Source organism: Pollicipes pollicipes, unplaced genomic scaffold, assembly GCF_011947565.3.
Source record: "Pollicipes pollicipes isolate AB1234 unplaced genomic scaffold, Ppol_2.1 Scaffold_4881;HRSCAF=5763_pilon_pilon_pilon, whole genome shotgun sequence".
Classification (NCBI taxonomy): Eukaryota; Metazoa; Arthropoda; class Thecostraca; order Pollicipedomorpha; family Pollicipedidae; genus Pollicipes; species Pollicipes pollicipes.
Genome location: NW_023596576.1, coordinates 21279273 through 21296085, shown reverse-complemented (window position 1 = coordinate 21296085; position 16813 = coordinate 21279273). Strand labels below are relative to the sequence as shown.

The 16813-nt window shown below is 49.1% G+C and overlaps 1 protein-coding gene and 1 pseudogene across 1 annotated transcript; both read left to right on the top strand.

The window, feature by feature from the left end:
• The first annotated feature begins 799 nt into the window (after positions 1–799).
• LOC119100106 (uncharacterized) lies at positions 800–1810 on the top strand (annotated as a pseudogene).
• A 9421-nt stretch (positions 1811–11231) lies between these two features.
• On the top strand, positions 11232–13062 carry LOC119101554 (uncharacterized). Its single transcript, XM_037224901.1, has 3 exons — positions 11232–11337; positions 12028–12385; positions 12653–13062. Exons 2-3 carry the CDS (start codon positions 12033–12035, stop codon positions 12822–12824), a joined length of 525 nt encoding a protein of 174 aa, XP_037080796.1. The 5' UTR covers positions 11232–11337; positions 12028–12032; the 3' UTR covers positions 12825–13062.
• The last annotated feature ends 3751 nt before the right edge of the window (positions 13063–16813 follow it).

Genomic DNA, 16813 nt, shown 5'->3' with positions numbered 1-16813 from the left:
ATTATGAGTCTAGTTCATCGAGCAGCAACGCTATGCAGCAGTTCCTCCATGCCCCAAGTAATTTGGATAAAAAGCAAGACACGCACTGTGGCGTCATCTCCTCCGTTGGTCGCGCACATTTCGCAGCGCACGCGCGATTGACTTGGGCTGACACTCGAGCATCACGCGCACCTTCTGCGTCCGCGTGTCTTTCGCCATCCCAAACCTCGAAGGTCATTTCCGGTCTCCCGCCGCGCGGGCCGGCAGCGCGCGAGGCGGTTGCGGGGCTGGGGGGGGGGGGGGGCTGCTGTCCTTCAGCCGTGCCAATCGGGGGGCACCACACAGGTGGCACGACGCCCCCAGGCCTGCTACCACTATATAAGCGACCAGCTCGCTACAGCGAGCAATACGCTCCTTGGTTTCACGGCCAGAACCTCTGTCTTCTTTCTCTGGTAGGCAGGTAGCATGATCGTGCCTAGTCTGTCCTCTCCTATATTGGATTGCCTTCATCTGTATGTGGTAGCAGGTCATAGCTCTTTATCTGTTTATTTGCATGTAGAGAAGCTTGTCTGTGTAGCACTGTGAGTAGTAGTTCGCAGGCGCTTATAGTAATCTGAGCTATTTATGTGTGTCTCTTTCGAATCCCTATCGCTATTTGCAGCTTTGTTGTCGCTGTACTGTTCCTTCTAATGCTAACAGCTATGCTGATGCAAGCTCGGATCATGACAGCTCTGATCCCGCCGTGCCGGAGCAGGCGGCTGCCAGCCCCCAGGAGCACCGCTGGCAGCCTCTGACCATAGCTCACCTGTCTGCAGATACCATGCACTTCTCTCGCGTTTGCGCTGGCGCTGGCCCGCCCGTCCTTCTCACGGTCGACGCCACCTTAATCGTCGGCACAGCCGGCACGGTGGGCGTGGGGCGCCGCCTACGCCGGCGTGGCGCTGGCGGGCGTGGCCGGCCTGGCGCTGGGCGCCGGCCTGGTCGGTGCGCTCGCGCTGCGTCGAGGCAAGCGCTCGGTGGCCGCCGTCCAGCAGACCGACCTGGTGCTGGACACGGTGGCCGCCGCCGACGCCTACGGCTGCGCCCTCAAGCTGGTCTGCCTGATCGAGTCGAAGCCGGATGAGCAGCTGAGCGCTGAAGATCAGCTGATCCTGCAGCTGTTCGGTCGCGCTCCGGCCGCGCTCACCGAGGACGAGGTCGACACGCCGCGCAAGGCCTACTTCTACGCTGCCTACCTGGGCACCTCGCAGGGCAAGGCTGCCTGCCAAAAGGTGTTCCACACCTGCGAGGCAAGCTACGGCCAGATGATCGAGTACGTGCGCGCCCTGCGGACCTAGCTCGCCCCACGTCCTTCCCATCATCGTAGCCTAGCATCATCCCCATCAGGTGGCCGAAGTCAGGGCCTCACCCCACCATCCCCATTACGCGGTCGAAGTCAGGGATTTTTCTGTATTGGAGGCTGTCTGGTCCCGTCCGCCCCAACTGCCCCACAGCGCGCGCCTCGTGAATGTGTCCCTGGGGACAAAATTCTCGTGCGGCACCCGATCGGCGTCTTTGACGCGAACGTTGCGCCGTGAAACCTGGAGCTTTATTAATGCGCAGTCGGCGGCGGCGGAGGCGTGGCAGTCCCCTCAAGGTAACCCTGACGGGGCGCGCACCGGCACCGGAGCCTGGTCCGGCGCCGCGCACAGCTGCTGTTTTGTTGCCAGTCGCGTATCATATCGTGTGCCATGTGATGTTTTGTGCGTTTTCATGTGGTTGGATGGCTCGGTAGATGTGTTCTCCGGGTGATCGCCGCACGAGCGCTTAATAAACCAAAAAACAATGGAAAGATGGATTTAATCTGCTGAATATGGGTGACGCATGATATCAACAAGGCAGCGAAAGCAACGGAGTGCTAGCGCATCCCGGCAAAACGTCCGGTCGCGAGCACATCGATGATTTTTTTGGCTGCTCACGAGCGCTGCTTTAGTGTCATGTTTCCATCAAAGTCCGCAGCAAATAAGTATGTTGCACATTGACTGCATAGTTTCATCTCGAATGCGTTTCATATCAGCTTCATGGTCAGTGGTATCTTTGGTGCAAAGCACCGACAAAGGTGGCTTTGAACGACGTTTGAGGCCGCCGTGCTCGGGCAGCCAGGTGAACTCGCACATTGCGTTTGTGCTCTTGAGTCTGTGCCATTGGGGCGTTATGACGCACTCAGCCGCTGAGGCTATATGGTGTCGCCTGGCTCTCACCGTGGCAGAATGGCGGGCACCACGGAGAATCGAACCCCGTACCTCTGGTTTCCCAGGCGTGCAGCTTAACCGCTACACTGCCGGTAACCTGTGCTCTTGAGTCTGTTGCTGATGTGAGTCAGACCATTTTTTATCAGCAGTAACTGATTTGTTTGCATTTTGAGGGTAAGTTAATGTTGACCTGCATTTTTGACCGTTTGAGCACTGTCACTTTCCACAATCTGCCAGAACTATTTTTCCTGCACTCGTCTCCAAAATGCCACGTGACAGCCAGCCAGTCTTCAGAATATGAAATGCCGAGATTTGGTTCTTATAATAAATGTTTATATTTTCGGCTCTTTTTTAATCTGATTTGGCTTTGATTCAGTATCATTATCAGTGAAGTAATAGCTATTGTTCATAACAAATTTGGATCTGTGGTACTCCAGGCACCCTTGGTACTCTCTGGGATTTCCTGACCGAACAGCATTTATCACGGCATTGCGGTGAAAGCCACCCGCAGATCGCAGAGAGCAGTTTTCTCCTTGCCATCTCTCTGACGCCAATCAACTTTTTTTATTCAACAATCAACCGAAGTACTGTACTTTGTGTTCCGGAAAACGCACTTTCGCTTCTTTTGATTTCGGTTCTGAACAACGCTTATCTACGCTGCAGAAGCGACTCACGCACCATGATATGGCATGTGCTAATGATGTGCTAATTATGCAGCTCGCAAAGCTTCGTCGCCAAGGTCATTGTGAAGCATGTAATCATCACATTTGTGTCATCGCTCTCGCGTCGTTTCTCTAGTGTAAGTAAACGTTGTTCAGAGACGAGCAGTGAAACGTTTGTGCCTTTTTGTGTCCATTTTAATAGGCATGCTATCCTGCATTCATGTAAATATTACGTATATGTATCGTATCCCAGAATTTGTCTTCAAGCTTTTGCACACGCTTGGCACTTAAGCCAACATAATTTTTGCGGGATGAAGGTCTTTTGGTGTAAACAAGTCCCAAAGGATGCGACAGAACTGCCAGATGTGGCTGACTGTAAACCCGTTTGCCCCGTCTAACTCACTTGATTCTGTACGCATTCCTTTGCACTTTGGTGTTTCACAGCTAATTATCCACGTGCTCAGTATGGCTTACCTTTTATTTGACATGTTTGAGACCGTACTGGCTTAGAAGAAAATCGTACGATGCTCGGTCCCGATGTTTTTGCTCGGCCCATCCGTCAGCATCTTATGTCACAAGTTTCAGTCCTCACGGTCAGCAGCATTAAAACCGATATGTTTTGCCAAACACCACGCAACGCGTACCACCTGCGCACGAACATCTCGGTGCTGACGCTTGTAGAAGAACATGCGCTTTTGGAAGCTGTGGGCCAATTTTATTTGTGTGGTATCGTGTTACGGTTTTTATCCTGCGCTCTATAACGGAGCGACTTCCGTTTGTAACCGACCAAAACCACGCGGGACTTTGAGCTCCACGGCTCAACTGTTGTTATAGGTAACTACCGGCGTAAATAGTGATGGAATCTCTCTGTTTTTCATTCGGGATTTTTAACAAAATCAACGAAATCGGCCTGATGTAAAAACTTATTGACAGTTGAGAGCTACATGGAGTCGACTGTCGAGTGATTGATTCAACAATCATCTTACCAGCCATCAGTCATTCAAAAACTGTTTGAGAATTTCCAAACCTCTCAAAACCTCTCTGAGACCACTTTCCGTCCATCATTTTTGTCTCAGATGATCTGAGTGTGCACATAGATGAAAGCGTCAACATCGCACATTATGTCAATGACATCCAAGTTCTTTTTACCCGACAACAAAAGCCATGTCGCTTTGCCTATGCAATGCATGGACTCGGCACTCTGCACATTGTCCCAGCGACTCAGCCAAATTCAATGGAAGTCAACTGCAGGAAAGCACAAATCCTCGCTTTCCAAATTCGGAAAATGCTTTGTGACCTTCTAGCAATGTCCGTCACAGTAAATGGGTTGACAGTTGACGAAACTTCGTGCGTGGAAAAAAACTTGGGCGTCATGATGAATCAAAACCCAACTTGCAAGCCGCATGGCAACAAACTGGTTAGCGATCCAAAGGGCTGATCTTCGGTCTGAGTTCCACTAAGCGCGGCGGGGTGACAACTTCCACTGGGCCCGAGGTGACAACTACCGGCGACTTCTGAGCCTATAAACAACGCGACTACAACCATCTCCGCTCCAGTTCCTGGAGCAGACAAGCTGAGTACCTACCGCAGTGGGCCAGTGTGTTGCTAAATTGCAATGATGCTCCTGCCTGGGTCCCAACTATGAGATGCTGGCCTGGTCTTCAGTCTTCTTGTACCGAGTAAACAACGCGACTACAAACCCGGCCGCTCCAGATTTCTGAAGCGGTCAAGCTAAGTACCGATAACAAAATGTCTGCCCACTTTTAGTATCTGCGTTCTGCAATAAGTCGCCAGCTGCTCCGCCTATTGGTGACCTTGGCGGTCGCCCAGGTTATCGTGCGGGCCGCCCTGCCGGCCCCAAATCCCTGGATCCCGGCTGGGCGCGTGCCCTCGGGCCATGCGGGGTCAGCTGTTGAGTGCGGACCGCGCCAGGTCACCGCTGCGGCCAGGGGCGAGCCCAGGGTTGCCTTGGCCGGCTTGGGTGCGGGCGTGAGCGCGGGCCGGCCCTCTGGTGGCCGCGGGCCTGACTCACGTGACAGCCGCCCGGCGCGCCGGGGCAGCGATCGCGGCGCCGGGGCTGTAGGGGAGGGGTGAGGTGGCGGGCGCCCGGCGATTGCCGTGCGGGTGAACTATACGTTGTGCAGTTAAATATACAAAGTTTGAAGCCCAAACTGCCAGATCTACGTCACAGTCTGGCTGAAATGCATCAGTGTGATACCCTCGCACTCAGTGAAACGTGGCTGTGGCCGTCTGTCCCCGCCCGGCTGCTGAACATTGATGGGTACCGGCTGTACCGACATGACCGGCCTGCAGACAGCGGACTGCCTAGTGGTTACGGAGAAGTCGCAGTTCTGGCGCGAGACTCGTTTAATGTGACTGTTCTCAAAATGCCCCATACTGCCGTTGGTTCATCGAATCTTGAGACTATTTGGACGCTTGCTCGACCCGCTAAAGCAAAGCAGATCATTTTCGGTTCATTGTACCGACATCCCACTTACACAGCCCGGCAGGTGTCTGATGATCTCGATGATTTGGAGAACCAGTTACAATGCATAATGTCCACACATGACTGCCCAATAATGATCGCCGGTGATCTAAACATCAGCCTGATTGGCTCGAGCACAGGCACTAGCTATCAGAAATTGATGCAACTGTTACGGTCATACAATCTGCATATGTGTAACGAATCCTATCCAACGTACCGTCCTGCTGGCTCGCTGTTAGATGTTGCGATCACAAATCACAAGGGCCTCATCCAACGCTGTGGTGTCACTGCCTGTCACTGTAGTCCGCATGACTTCACGCGAACATTGCTGAAAGTATCGAAAGAGAAACGCCAAACCAATGTCATCACATCCCGCTGCCTAAATCGAGTTGATTTTGATTATTTCAATGAACTGCTTGTGAACGCCGACTGGTCCCTAGCCTATGGAAGTGCGACGTCTGAGAAGTCTAATCGGACTAGTTCAGATCTAATTCACCCGCCAATTCGCTTTTCTCAGGTTTCCCAATTCAATCCAACCCGGCCCGACTTGCCAGAGCAATTTATCAAATAACCCGTGCCAATCCGCTTCCACGTCAAGGGCTTTGTAAAAATTTGATAGCAAATTTAGTTCATTTTAATATTTTAACTTATAGTGATTTGCTACTTTCCATCAAGAAAATGTACCAAAATATGTCATAAGCCACTGGGTGCTAAGATACCTAACGCAGCTTGTTGCCTGTTGGGAATGCAATGTTGGATAAACATCAGATCAAACAAGGCTTGTCACATGATTACTGATATCACATTTACCTCAGCCAATAATTAATAAGCAGCATGACATCGCAGGCCAAAACCGTCTCTGCTTTCAATACTCTAAAGGCAAGGAAACATTACATCTTCCGACTCCAAGGTAAGTGCAACAGATCTCCATGTGCCACTCGACAATGTCAACATATACAGTTTACAAGCGCAGGACGACGCCCAACTAGTACGCCTCCTGAATAAATAAAACAGCCATCTCAACTCATATATCATAATTCATGTGTGTATCTTTTGTCGAACACACCAACTAGTGAAACAACATGATCTGCGACAGCTATTTCCCGCTAGATGACCTGCTCCGTCAAAATAGCGATAAACGCGCGCGACTGTTCACTGTTCCTTTTTTGCTAATGGACATTATGAAAACGATTGTATTTATAATCGTGTATCGCACATCTCTTTGAAGTAATATTTTCATAGATAAGACAATTTCAGCGTTTCGCGTGCGCTGTGAGTGCCAAATGCAAATAAGGAATCCTCCCGCATTCAGAAAACGTGGTGTGAGAGTTAAGTCTATTTCGTCTGTCATCCGACGTCTGTCTTGACTGCTGGAGCTTTACATCTCATAAACGTGTGTATCTCAAGTGGCTACACTTGCCAAGTGCTCTGGTGATGGCGTCGAGCTGCCCCAAATCTAAACAAAACTTTCTTGGAGGCATGAATGGAAAGTCTTGGGTGGCACCTTCACCCACAATAATTTCCTGACTTTCTGTGTTGAGTGCCTTAGAACTTCTAAACCATTACAGGATAATCAGAGATATGCAAATGCATTGTTGGCTTCCAATTTGTGCCTGGGTAATGCAAGTGGGAGTAGAATAGATAGAACACAAATCAATAAGCATCTACCCAATGTCATGCAATCATGTCATCATTATTGTTGCATGCAAAGATGACCTTACATCAAGTAACTAACTGCCGGGTGGAAAAATTACCCTTGGTACCTGGTTGTAGAAAACATCATACTTATTCTTTGAGATGCACTAATGTGAAGGGGTATTTGAGGAATATGTGACCGAGTTATGTACAATGTTGCCTGACTGTGTATCATTTGTTATTGGAACCGCTGTATTGTATTAGTTGATTTTTTTTTAAATTGATGTCTCGATTGAGCATTTCAAGGATCATTTAGTGACGACTTTAATTTAACTGGCTTTCGATCTGTTTCATTCATGTGAGCTAGCAAATTTAGGATTCCGGGCCGCTCCTGATCAATATTTTGGCTGAAATTTCTGATCCGGTCCAATCCGGCCGTCGAATTGATCCGCAATTCATGGATTGATCTAATCTGTGAAGTGCTCTAGTCTCTTTCAATGCAGATGTTTTCTATCGCCATCAGTCTCTGTAACTTTGTCCGTTTTCTGTATCAGTCTGATTTCTGTGCTACCGTTTATAATTTTGGGCATCAGATGAATTTCTTGTGCTGCATTCCTGCGTGTGCTCTTGGATAAATGTAAGGTGGGTGCGTGGTCAACGTGTGTCTGGAGAATATTGTGGGAGTGTGGCCCACGCATACACACTTTAACAAGAAGGCCTAAAGCCGCGTGAACCCGATTAAAACTGTACTCAAATTTGATTTTGCACGGTCATACGTGGCCCGGCCAGCCCAGTCACACCAGCTGGCCCAGACCTGCTGGCCAGGGCTGGCCCGAACCAGCCCTACCAGAGCAGCTGGCCCAGACCAGCTGACCAGAGCTGGCCCGGTCGTCACGCTCTCGTATAGCTCGCATGTCGAGAGCCGCTGGTAGCAGGCCAAGATACGACAGTTATTTCTTTTTTTAGTGTTTGATTGGTTGAGTGACAGCTTTCTGAAATCACGAGTTTTGCCTCTTTCTTGAAGCATGACTCCAGTTCTAAGTGACGTTTTTTGCACGCTCTATTCAGGAAATATCAAATGTTCTTAACAGACACCAATCGTAAGCAACATAAGCCAACAGCTTGTGTTTGTTTGGTGCATATTTGAACCCAGCTATGAGATGTGCCACTGTTCAAATCGATTGTTCCCATTTATGAAGGCGTCATGAAGCGCACGTCGCACTACAAATTCGCTGCTACAGAGAGCACGCAGGGGGCCGTAGATCGTCCGTAGCTCTGGTTCTACACTCAGAGCCGATACCCCGCCCGCCGTCACGCCACAGCTCACACTACTCTTCCCCGGAATAGGAAGCAATAGGCCTTTCCCTGGAAACCAGCCGTCAAAACCGGTTGGTGTCCACGCCCACAGCGCCATCAAATGTGTCTCAATCGTCGCTCGGATGGATTTCTCGGAGGGCGCTCGCGTTTGGGGCAGGATGCCTTTCGATCAGCCGTTATCGCTCCTTCGTCTCCTAACAACGTGCCGAGTTCCGTAAAGCTTTTCAGAATGGACTGGCCCGTTAAGAAGTCTCACGTTTGTGTAATATGAAGATCAACATGGCTGATTTCATGAAATTGTCCATTTGTTTTTCAAGTGCTTAGCATTTATATTAAATCGTGTTGGGATTACGTTCATAAAATGACCGCTGACATCACACATGTTCAGGATCAACCGCTCCAAGACGCTAAGAGCAGTCTGGTTTCAGTGTCAGTTCAGTGTGGGGTAGGCCCAAATTTGCCTTGGTTTGAGAGTGTGTGCGGAACACATGCCGGCCCCAGGCACGAGTTTGGGCTTTCCATGCTCTGCATCCGGTAGGCAGAACATGCAGCCTGTGTGTCAAGGCTAATTTCAAGAGGCTCATCATTCACTTCCACGGTACTTTTCCACTGTCATTTTGCAAATTTCAAGGCGGCGGTCATTGTGAACAAAGGTATCTTTCATGTTATATCTTGTCACATATGGAGTAAGTGCATCCGCCTAAGCATGCATGTGTATACTGTATGTAGGAGACTGGTGGACCGTCATCTAAGCGCTTGTCACGACGAGAAGACTTGGGCTGCCATGCTAAATCCTTTCCATCACCCTAATTCGCTCGGAAAAGACGTTTGAAGTAATATTCGTTATTGCGCACCAGCACAGCGTCTCTTGCGCTTCACCCACCTTTCAAATAAAACTTACGATGCGCTTAATTCATTTAACATGAAAGCAGCACACAGATACGGAAGTTGTCGGAAATCATCCAAATGTAAGATTGGGTTCATGTGTCTAACAACCTGGGCAACATCGTCACGGAAGCAGCACAATGCTAGTTTGACTGCGTCCAGATATTTGTGTAGCCTCCCATGTTGGTGTGCGATCGGTCACTCACACACCACCGAAAGTCGTGAATTTGCAGGTTCCGGGCCGCGCTAAAAGTTTGTGTCAGAGCTTGGTAGCTAGATCAGATATGGCATTAAAATCAGCTGCGTCCTGGAGCGGCTCGATCCTACAATGATTTATGTGGCAAGCTACACAAAATAGCTAAACGCTGTTCTGCCCATAGGAACGCAGGCGGCACTTGGCGAGGTTAACACCGCTGCAGAGGAACTGCTTTCTGCAGATGATTCCTCTGATTCATGTGCCTGAATTTCAAATAAAGATGCTCCGGCAAGGCTAGGAGAAGTATCCCTAAACTCCAGAAGACGGAGCCGATGCCAACTTTTTGAAACACTGCAGTCCCGATGTCAGAGAGATATCGAGACCCCGGTGCGCTCTCCTTCCCCCTTGCCACCCACCAGCGCTGACCGACCACGGCGTGGCACCGTGCCGTCACTTCAGATCTGCTGACGGCCGGGGACACCGGAGCTGCTGCCCATTATCCACTTAGTCAACCAAGTCTCAAGAAGGTGCGAGGGATGAAACTCGCCTTAAGTTGCGAGTTAATTGGATTGTTATCTGCTAATTTTTTCAACTGGTCCCCAGACGTCCCAGTTAAGAACTGGCAACGCTGACAAATGAACCAGCCTTAAAAGCGTGTCTGTTCCTGGTCTGGATTTTTCAGGCTCTAAAGAGATAAAAGGGGTGGGAATAAAGTCCTCACCCCTGGTATGGACTAGACGATCTGTCAAACGAAATTGGCAATGGCGTGGCGTTACGTGCGCAGGTTTACAGACAGCACTTCACACGCCAAGTCAAGGAAACAAGCCGATGAAGTATCATGTTAATGCGGATGCTAGCGCTTTTTAACATCAACAAGCTTTGTCTATGAAGTTAGATAATGAACACGAGAGACAGGACTGGGACTGCAAGAGTGGGAGTCGTCTTCGTATCGGATCGCTCACGTACCATTAGCAAGTAGCTCTTTGTGTCCAGTAGCTTGCTCCTCAATTCCCTTTTACTAGATCATCGCCGTTGGGCGACCGAAAATATAATTATAGCTCTGATATTTGAATGGATGCCAGCCAAAAGTGAAAAGCTACGAAGCAATTACGCGGCCTCAGCGAGGGATGATCCCGACATTGAGAATGTCAAAAGAACAGTGTCATTGAGGTAAAGTTGATAAGAAACCTTTGGTATGCCTGGGGGCACTATCCAAGTTTGTCATATCAAAAATTTTACATTAGAATAAATGTCAGTGCCGGCTAGCAACGACCGTCAGGAGCACCCAGAACTGATTAAAAGTTGTGCTTTAATATTCAATATCTAAAACCAAGATCCTCTAAACGAAATTTGTTGAACCGTGCCATTTCCATTCGGCATAATAAATGCTGATTATTGCTATTGGCGCTATAAATCATATTGTAGGATTGAACAATGTCGAAAATCATAAGTTCTAGACTTCTCGCAATCACGTCCAGAAAATTTGCCATGGTAACTTCCGAGGAACCTCAGGCCAAGGAAAGCAAGCCACCCTAACGCGCCAACGGCTTATCCTGGCGGGGCAGTGACGCTCAGCCTCGTGCGGGCGGCGGGGTGCCTACTTCCCGTCCACTTTATCCGTGACTTGACCAAAGCCACCGCACGGCCGCGACCAGGCCGCGCGGGGACGGGGACCGGGCCCGGATGTGTGGGTTCGGTGGCAAACAGCTCGGCGCGCCGAGGGGACCCTGTTAGGGCGGAAGAAAGGACCGACGAGGCGGGCCTTGCGTCAGTGGGCCTGGCCTACATTCACCGTGGCCGGAGCGCCGGCGGCGCTTGATCGCAGCCGCAGTGTCAATGGACCTTGAGTTCGAGCCCGGTGGCCGGCATATAAGCCCTACGCAGACTGCAGGACCGTCAAACCACCTCCGCCGCCGCTCACCTCAGCTCACCGCCGCACGCTCACAGGTGAGACGTCAGCCGCGCGCCGCGTGGAGCTAGGCTGGGACAGTACGGTAGGCCTGACGTGAGATCTAACATAAAACAAAATTATTTCAGCTGCCTGTGCTGTGGAAAGAGTTTTCATGCTAGAATGCTTATGTTCTGATTACGCGTATCATTCAGGGAACCCCGTTTCCATCTCTCATAGCGATGCTCCTCGGGTGGTAAACACGTAACGCCGATATCGGTCAATTAAAGGTGATCGGCTTAATATAATTCACACATTGATTAACATAATTAAACAAGGTATATCGTGTGCGTAACGCGTTCATACACGGGACATTTTATTGTCTTCATACACGCCTCTTTCTATAAGCGAGTATGACAACACCTGAGCTGAAATGAAACCACATGGATGTCGCTTTTTTGGTATGCATGGCTTAATCAACGACATGCGTCAGCACATCATCAGGCACTAAAGAACTTTAATGATGCATGCATCATTGCATGCATGGGCCCGCTCTAAACTAGTCTTCGGCGAGACAAATGCCCTTCCCATGCATCATGCAATTTTAACTCTTCGATTTGAAACACCGATTTTTCTCTACGAACGCTCTCCTGCCTAGATTTCACCGAAATACTTGACTTGGTTGTTCTGCAGTATCCGGCTGCTTTCAGCTCCTTCCGTCTTACGAGCGGTGTTGCCTCTGTGCGCAGTCACCATGAAGCTGACATTGGTCCTGCTCGGCCTGGTCGGCCTGCTCACCTACGCCGAGGCCATCATCGTGCTGGGTACGGCGGTCGGCTCCACCGTGGCCGTCGGCACCGCCCTCAACGCCGCCGCGCTGGCCGGCGTTGGCGGCCTGGCGCTCGGCGCTGGTCTCGTCGGCTTCGCCGCGCTGGCCGGCCGCCGCGGCAAGCGCTCCGTTCAGGACAGCGCCAAGGAGGAGACCATCTTCAACCTGGTCTCCTCCTCGGACAGCTACGGCTGCGCTCTCAAGCTGGTCTGTCTGCTGGAGGCCAAGCCGGAGGAGCAGCTGACGGCTGACGACCAGTTCATCCTCACCATTTTCGGGTTAGTGGACGACCGGGGGTGTTGTGGCGCGCACGCTGGCCTTCAGTACACTGCCGAACGCCCCGCGCTGCTGACGCAACCCGAAGTACGAAACCTAGAAAGTACTCTTTCACACCAGTTACGCGTCCAGGTGAAACATCCACCTCATTCAATGCTTAATTCATCTTGTACGGAGCCGAGTGACAGTCCAGTCTGCACCGTGACAGCCTGTGCGCTAACGATGTGAGCCGGCCCGCAGTGACCTGACGATGGTCGTTTTCCCCGCAGCCGGGAGCCGGAGGCCCCGACTGTGGAGGCGCTGAAGAGCGCGCGCGGCGCGTACGACTACGCTGCCTTCATGGGGTCCAAGTTCGGCGCTGACGCCTGCCAGAAGCTCTTCCACACCTGCTCGTTCGAGTACGAGGACATGATCGCCTACGTGGCCCAGCTGCGGGCATGAGCGGTCGCCTAGCCGGCTATTCCCTAAGCCGTTGGCCGTGTACCTCTCTGGGAGCGCCATCTCCGTTTCCCGCTTGCCAAGTTGGTGGCAGCGCCGGCTGGCCTGGGTCAACATGCGTCTGATGAGCGCTGGAAACATGTTAGCAGCAGCATGTTTCTCACCCGCTCCTCGTTCACGGCACGCTGCAATATTATTTATTACGTTGATGGTTTGAAGGAAAATAAAATGCGTCGTTTTCGCCAATGTTTTTGTTTTTGTTGCGAACAGTTAATGTTAGCACTCATTGCTCATGCAGGTTTCATGGTAAATATTTTCGTCCATACAACCTTATAGATGTTTACCCAGGGTCACCATTGCGAAAGGTTAGCGTGGACAATCCTGATCATCTTGAACGTGCTATGGTCATTCTACACGAGGGCACTCGATCCATAACTGAATGCCCCTACGGTAAAACAGTGACGGGACAAAGGGATTTTCTTGCTCAACCTCATCTGCTCAAGGCGGAGGGCCAATGACAGACTCTCAAGAGTGAGATTGTCATGAGGTTGCGAATGGATTAACTAGGACCGCATGGGTACGCGTCGATTCCATTGAATTCTACAAAAGGTATTTTACTGCGTACAATGATACCTAATGCCTTAACTATATTTCGAAGCCTTAATAACTTTGAGACAATCTTTGCTAAAGCGGTCGATGAAACTGGTGTCTGCACAGGCATGAATAGGTTAAGCGATTCGGCAGTTCCTTAAGCATGTCTAATCTTTGTCATTCATAACTGCATAAAACCATTGCTGACTGGAATATTCCTTTTCTAAAAAGAAATTCAACGCACAGAAGAAAACACCGTGGTAAAGATAATGATAGTTTCCAGCAAAGTTATGCAAAATCAAAACTGCCTGTCTTCCTCCAATAACGGTTTTATGAAATGACCTGAACGAGTTCAGAATACTTCCTCAGATTGCGGCCTAAGCGGCCGGCATTATTTCGATGACTTAAGTAACTTAACTAGGGCGCCCAAAGACAGAACAAATCTCATGAAATGAGAAGCATAGAGAGCAAAAAAGAAATTCGCCCTTTGCCCTGATGTATTAGGATACGGTGATCTGCGCGTCATCACACAAACTCGAGGCTTGACTTGCCGCACGATTTCAAACTCGTGAAATTTTTTTAGAGCCTGTACCCATCCTATAGGAAAAGAACGTCCGCCATTTATGTTAATATTTCATGAGGCAAAACAACTATCTTTGGTGATGTCGTTAGAGGCACAATCGATTTTGTGCTCTGTTACGCAGACAGCTACCATACGTGCGCAAAATCTTCATATTGCGTGATACCATTTGTGTTGTTCAGTAACGACAGATACAAAAATAGTTTCCGACAGTGCATGAATGTGCCATAATGGCGACGGGAAAGATACAAAAATCCTTTTTGATAACATTTGTGTGTGCACTTCTGACAGCAAGTACGTTTGACTGATGACGTATGGCACGCGTACCATGCCACTAGATAGTGGAAAAACCTTTTGTTTTGACTAAGCAGGCAAACATGATCACGGCTTTCAGAGGCCTTACATTCATACAAAGAAAGGGACCGTCAGTGGCTGATGTCTTTTACTTTGCATGACATCTTCAGTAAACAAATAAATGCGTATGCGTTAAGCTCAAACAATCCGTTCACTACCCTATCATAGTCTGTCCGAAATCCAGCGGGTTTGGGGCCTGTTCGGGGACAATAAAAGAGCATCCCCCTGATACAGGCCTAGAACGACATCAAGAGGGAGTTTCCAAAGTCTAGAGGCAAGTCTAGATGGCTTGACAAAACGGCACGCTTTTAAGTTAATTTCTTCACAACGGTCATAGTATTATGGCTTGAGGATTTTCCTCTTGTCTAACCCTTGAATCTCTCTCAAAGGCAGTCATTTTGTAGAGCTGAGTGATGGCTCGCTTGTGCCACAAATGACAATGCCATAGGATGAACAGTATCCGCTTTGAACATGTTTGAGCCGGTCCTAGCCTGAAAACGTAAAAAAGTCGCGTCATTTACAGCCATAAACGCTAAAAATGGCTAAACCTCATTTCACCTCCCGCCATTAGCATGGGGGTCTCGAGCAAATTGGACACATTATATGCTCAGTTCCCTTAAGGCATTATATTCACATTTTGAAATGTTTGCACTGATGTATTGTACAAAGTGGTAGCAGTGGATAAGAATTTAATTCTTGTGACATTTTCTCACTTGAGATGAACATAAGCAGCACAGAAAGATAATTAACCCGCGCCCAACGGGGTCATTTTCACACCATGGCCCACCAAGAGGGATGAGACCTAACAGGCACTCCGGGCCCTCTCACTAACTTTTGAGATATCATTTTTCAGCTAGAATATCGATTAAAAAACAACAGCGAATCGCCTGGCTTTAGCCTTTGTGAAGATCTCCGAGGTTTGGGTTCCAGAGTTATAGATGGCCTTCCAGGTCGAAATAGCCGCCAGCACCAGCAACGTTTTTCTGTTTTCTTGCTCTGGACATTTCCGGGATCTTAGGTCCGGGACAGCTGCGTAACCTCTCAGGTCACGGAAACATCAACACGACTGCAATATCTATTTGAGCGCATGACAACACACACACACACACACACACACACACACACACACACACACACACACACACACACACACACACACACACACACACACACACACACACACACACACACACACACACACACACACACACACACACACAGACATATATATATATATATATATATATATATATATATATATATATATCGCTATTACCGGTAGCTGATGCCTGACTGAACAAAGCAGGCGGCGGGAAAAAAGACGCATGTAGTAGTCGTTTAAGCTGTCCAACCGCGCTTTTATATTTTGGGTCAATTTGTAACCTAAGCGGGCAGGCTAGATCGTTGGGGGTAATGCACGCTTTCAAATTATTGCACAATGCACGCCTTTGTTTTAAAATAGCCGGAGAGACGTATTTTGAATTATTTGTATTATTTCAGTTGGATGTAGGCTGTATTGAATGCATTTGACCGCTGACAGGTATGACCAAAACTGTGTTTTAGGCCATGATATAACCACCAATAACCACCAATTATATAATCTAACCACCAATAAGTTAGAATATAACCACCAATGCTACAAAGGCAGCTTGAACGATATTCTGCGCAAGTTGACAAGCTTTCCAAATGACTAATATCTACAAACCATGTGAACGATTTGTGCAATATCAAAATAGATCACACAGTCTCACGATGCGTTGCAGTAATAACCATGATACGCTATAATGCCGCGAAGAGCAAGGCGGGACAAGCGCGCCCAGTTTGCTCTATTCGCGTTGGCAGCTGCAGCAACAGGCTATGGCAGGGCGGCTCAGATTCCCGTGCAAGCGCCAATAGTTCAATGTCGTAACACCGGTTGACGTGTGGAAGATCAGCGTCGCCTGCATGCAAGCACCCGTCAGCGAAGTGGGATGGAAAGTGAGCATCACCAAAGCAGCACGTCGGCACGAGCCACGGCACTTAAATTTTACCTAACCTAAATTTTTGTCATTCAGTTGTAATAACACACAGCGTATGTGTAACAGTTGCCGTATCTGATAATGAATAGGCATGTTTCCCTAAGCTTGACCTCTGATATATGCGCCCTTACCATCAGACATATTCAGACTTGATATGACTTACGTCAAAATTGGTTACGTATTTCAAGGAAACTTGGCCTCACATAATCTTCCCAAATGGTCCATAAGGTACGGCCTATTCATAAAAATGCTAAACAGGGGGAGGTAAGAAGAAATAAGCAATTGGCAGATATATGGGGTACTTGGCACACATTCCATAGCGTCATCTACTGCAGCAATCATCAGGTTTAGCGGGCACCAGATTATTTTGAAAACAGATATGCAAAATCTGCCAAGCTCACCTCGTTGAGTGAGTGTTAGGAAACATACATGGTATATTTGATGGTGCC

Excerpts from the sequence above, each read along its gene's own strand:
- LOC119101554 (XM_037224901.1), top strand. The coding sequence starts at position 12,033 with ATGAAGCTGACATTGGTCCTGCTCGGCCTGGTCGGCCTGCTCACCTAC. Across the intron at positions 12,386-12,652 it reads TTCATCCTCACCATTTTCGG|CCGGGAGCCGGAGGCCCCGA; the intron begins GTTAGTGGACGA and ends TTTTCCCCGCAG.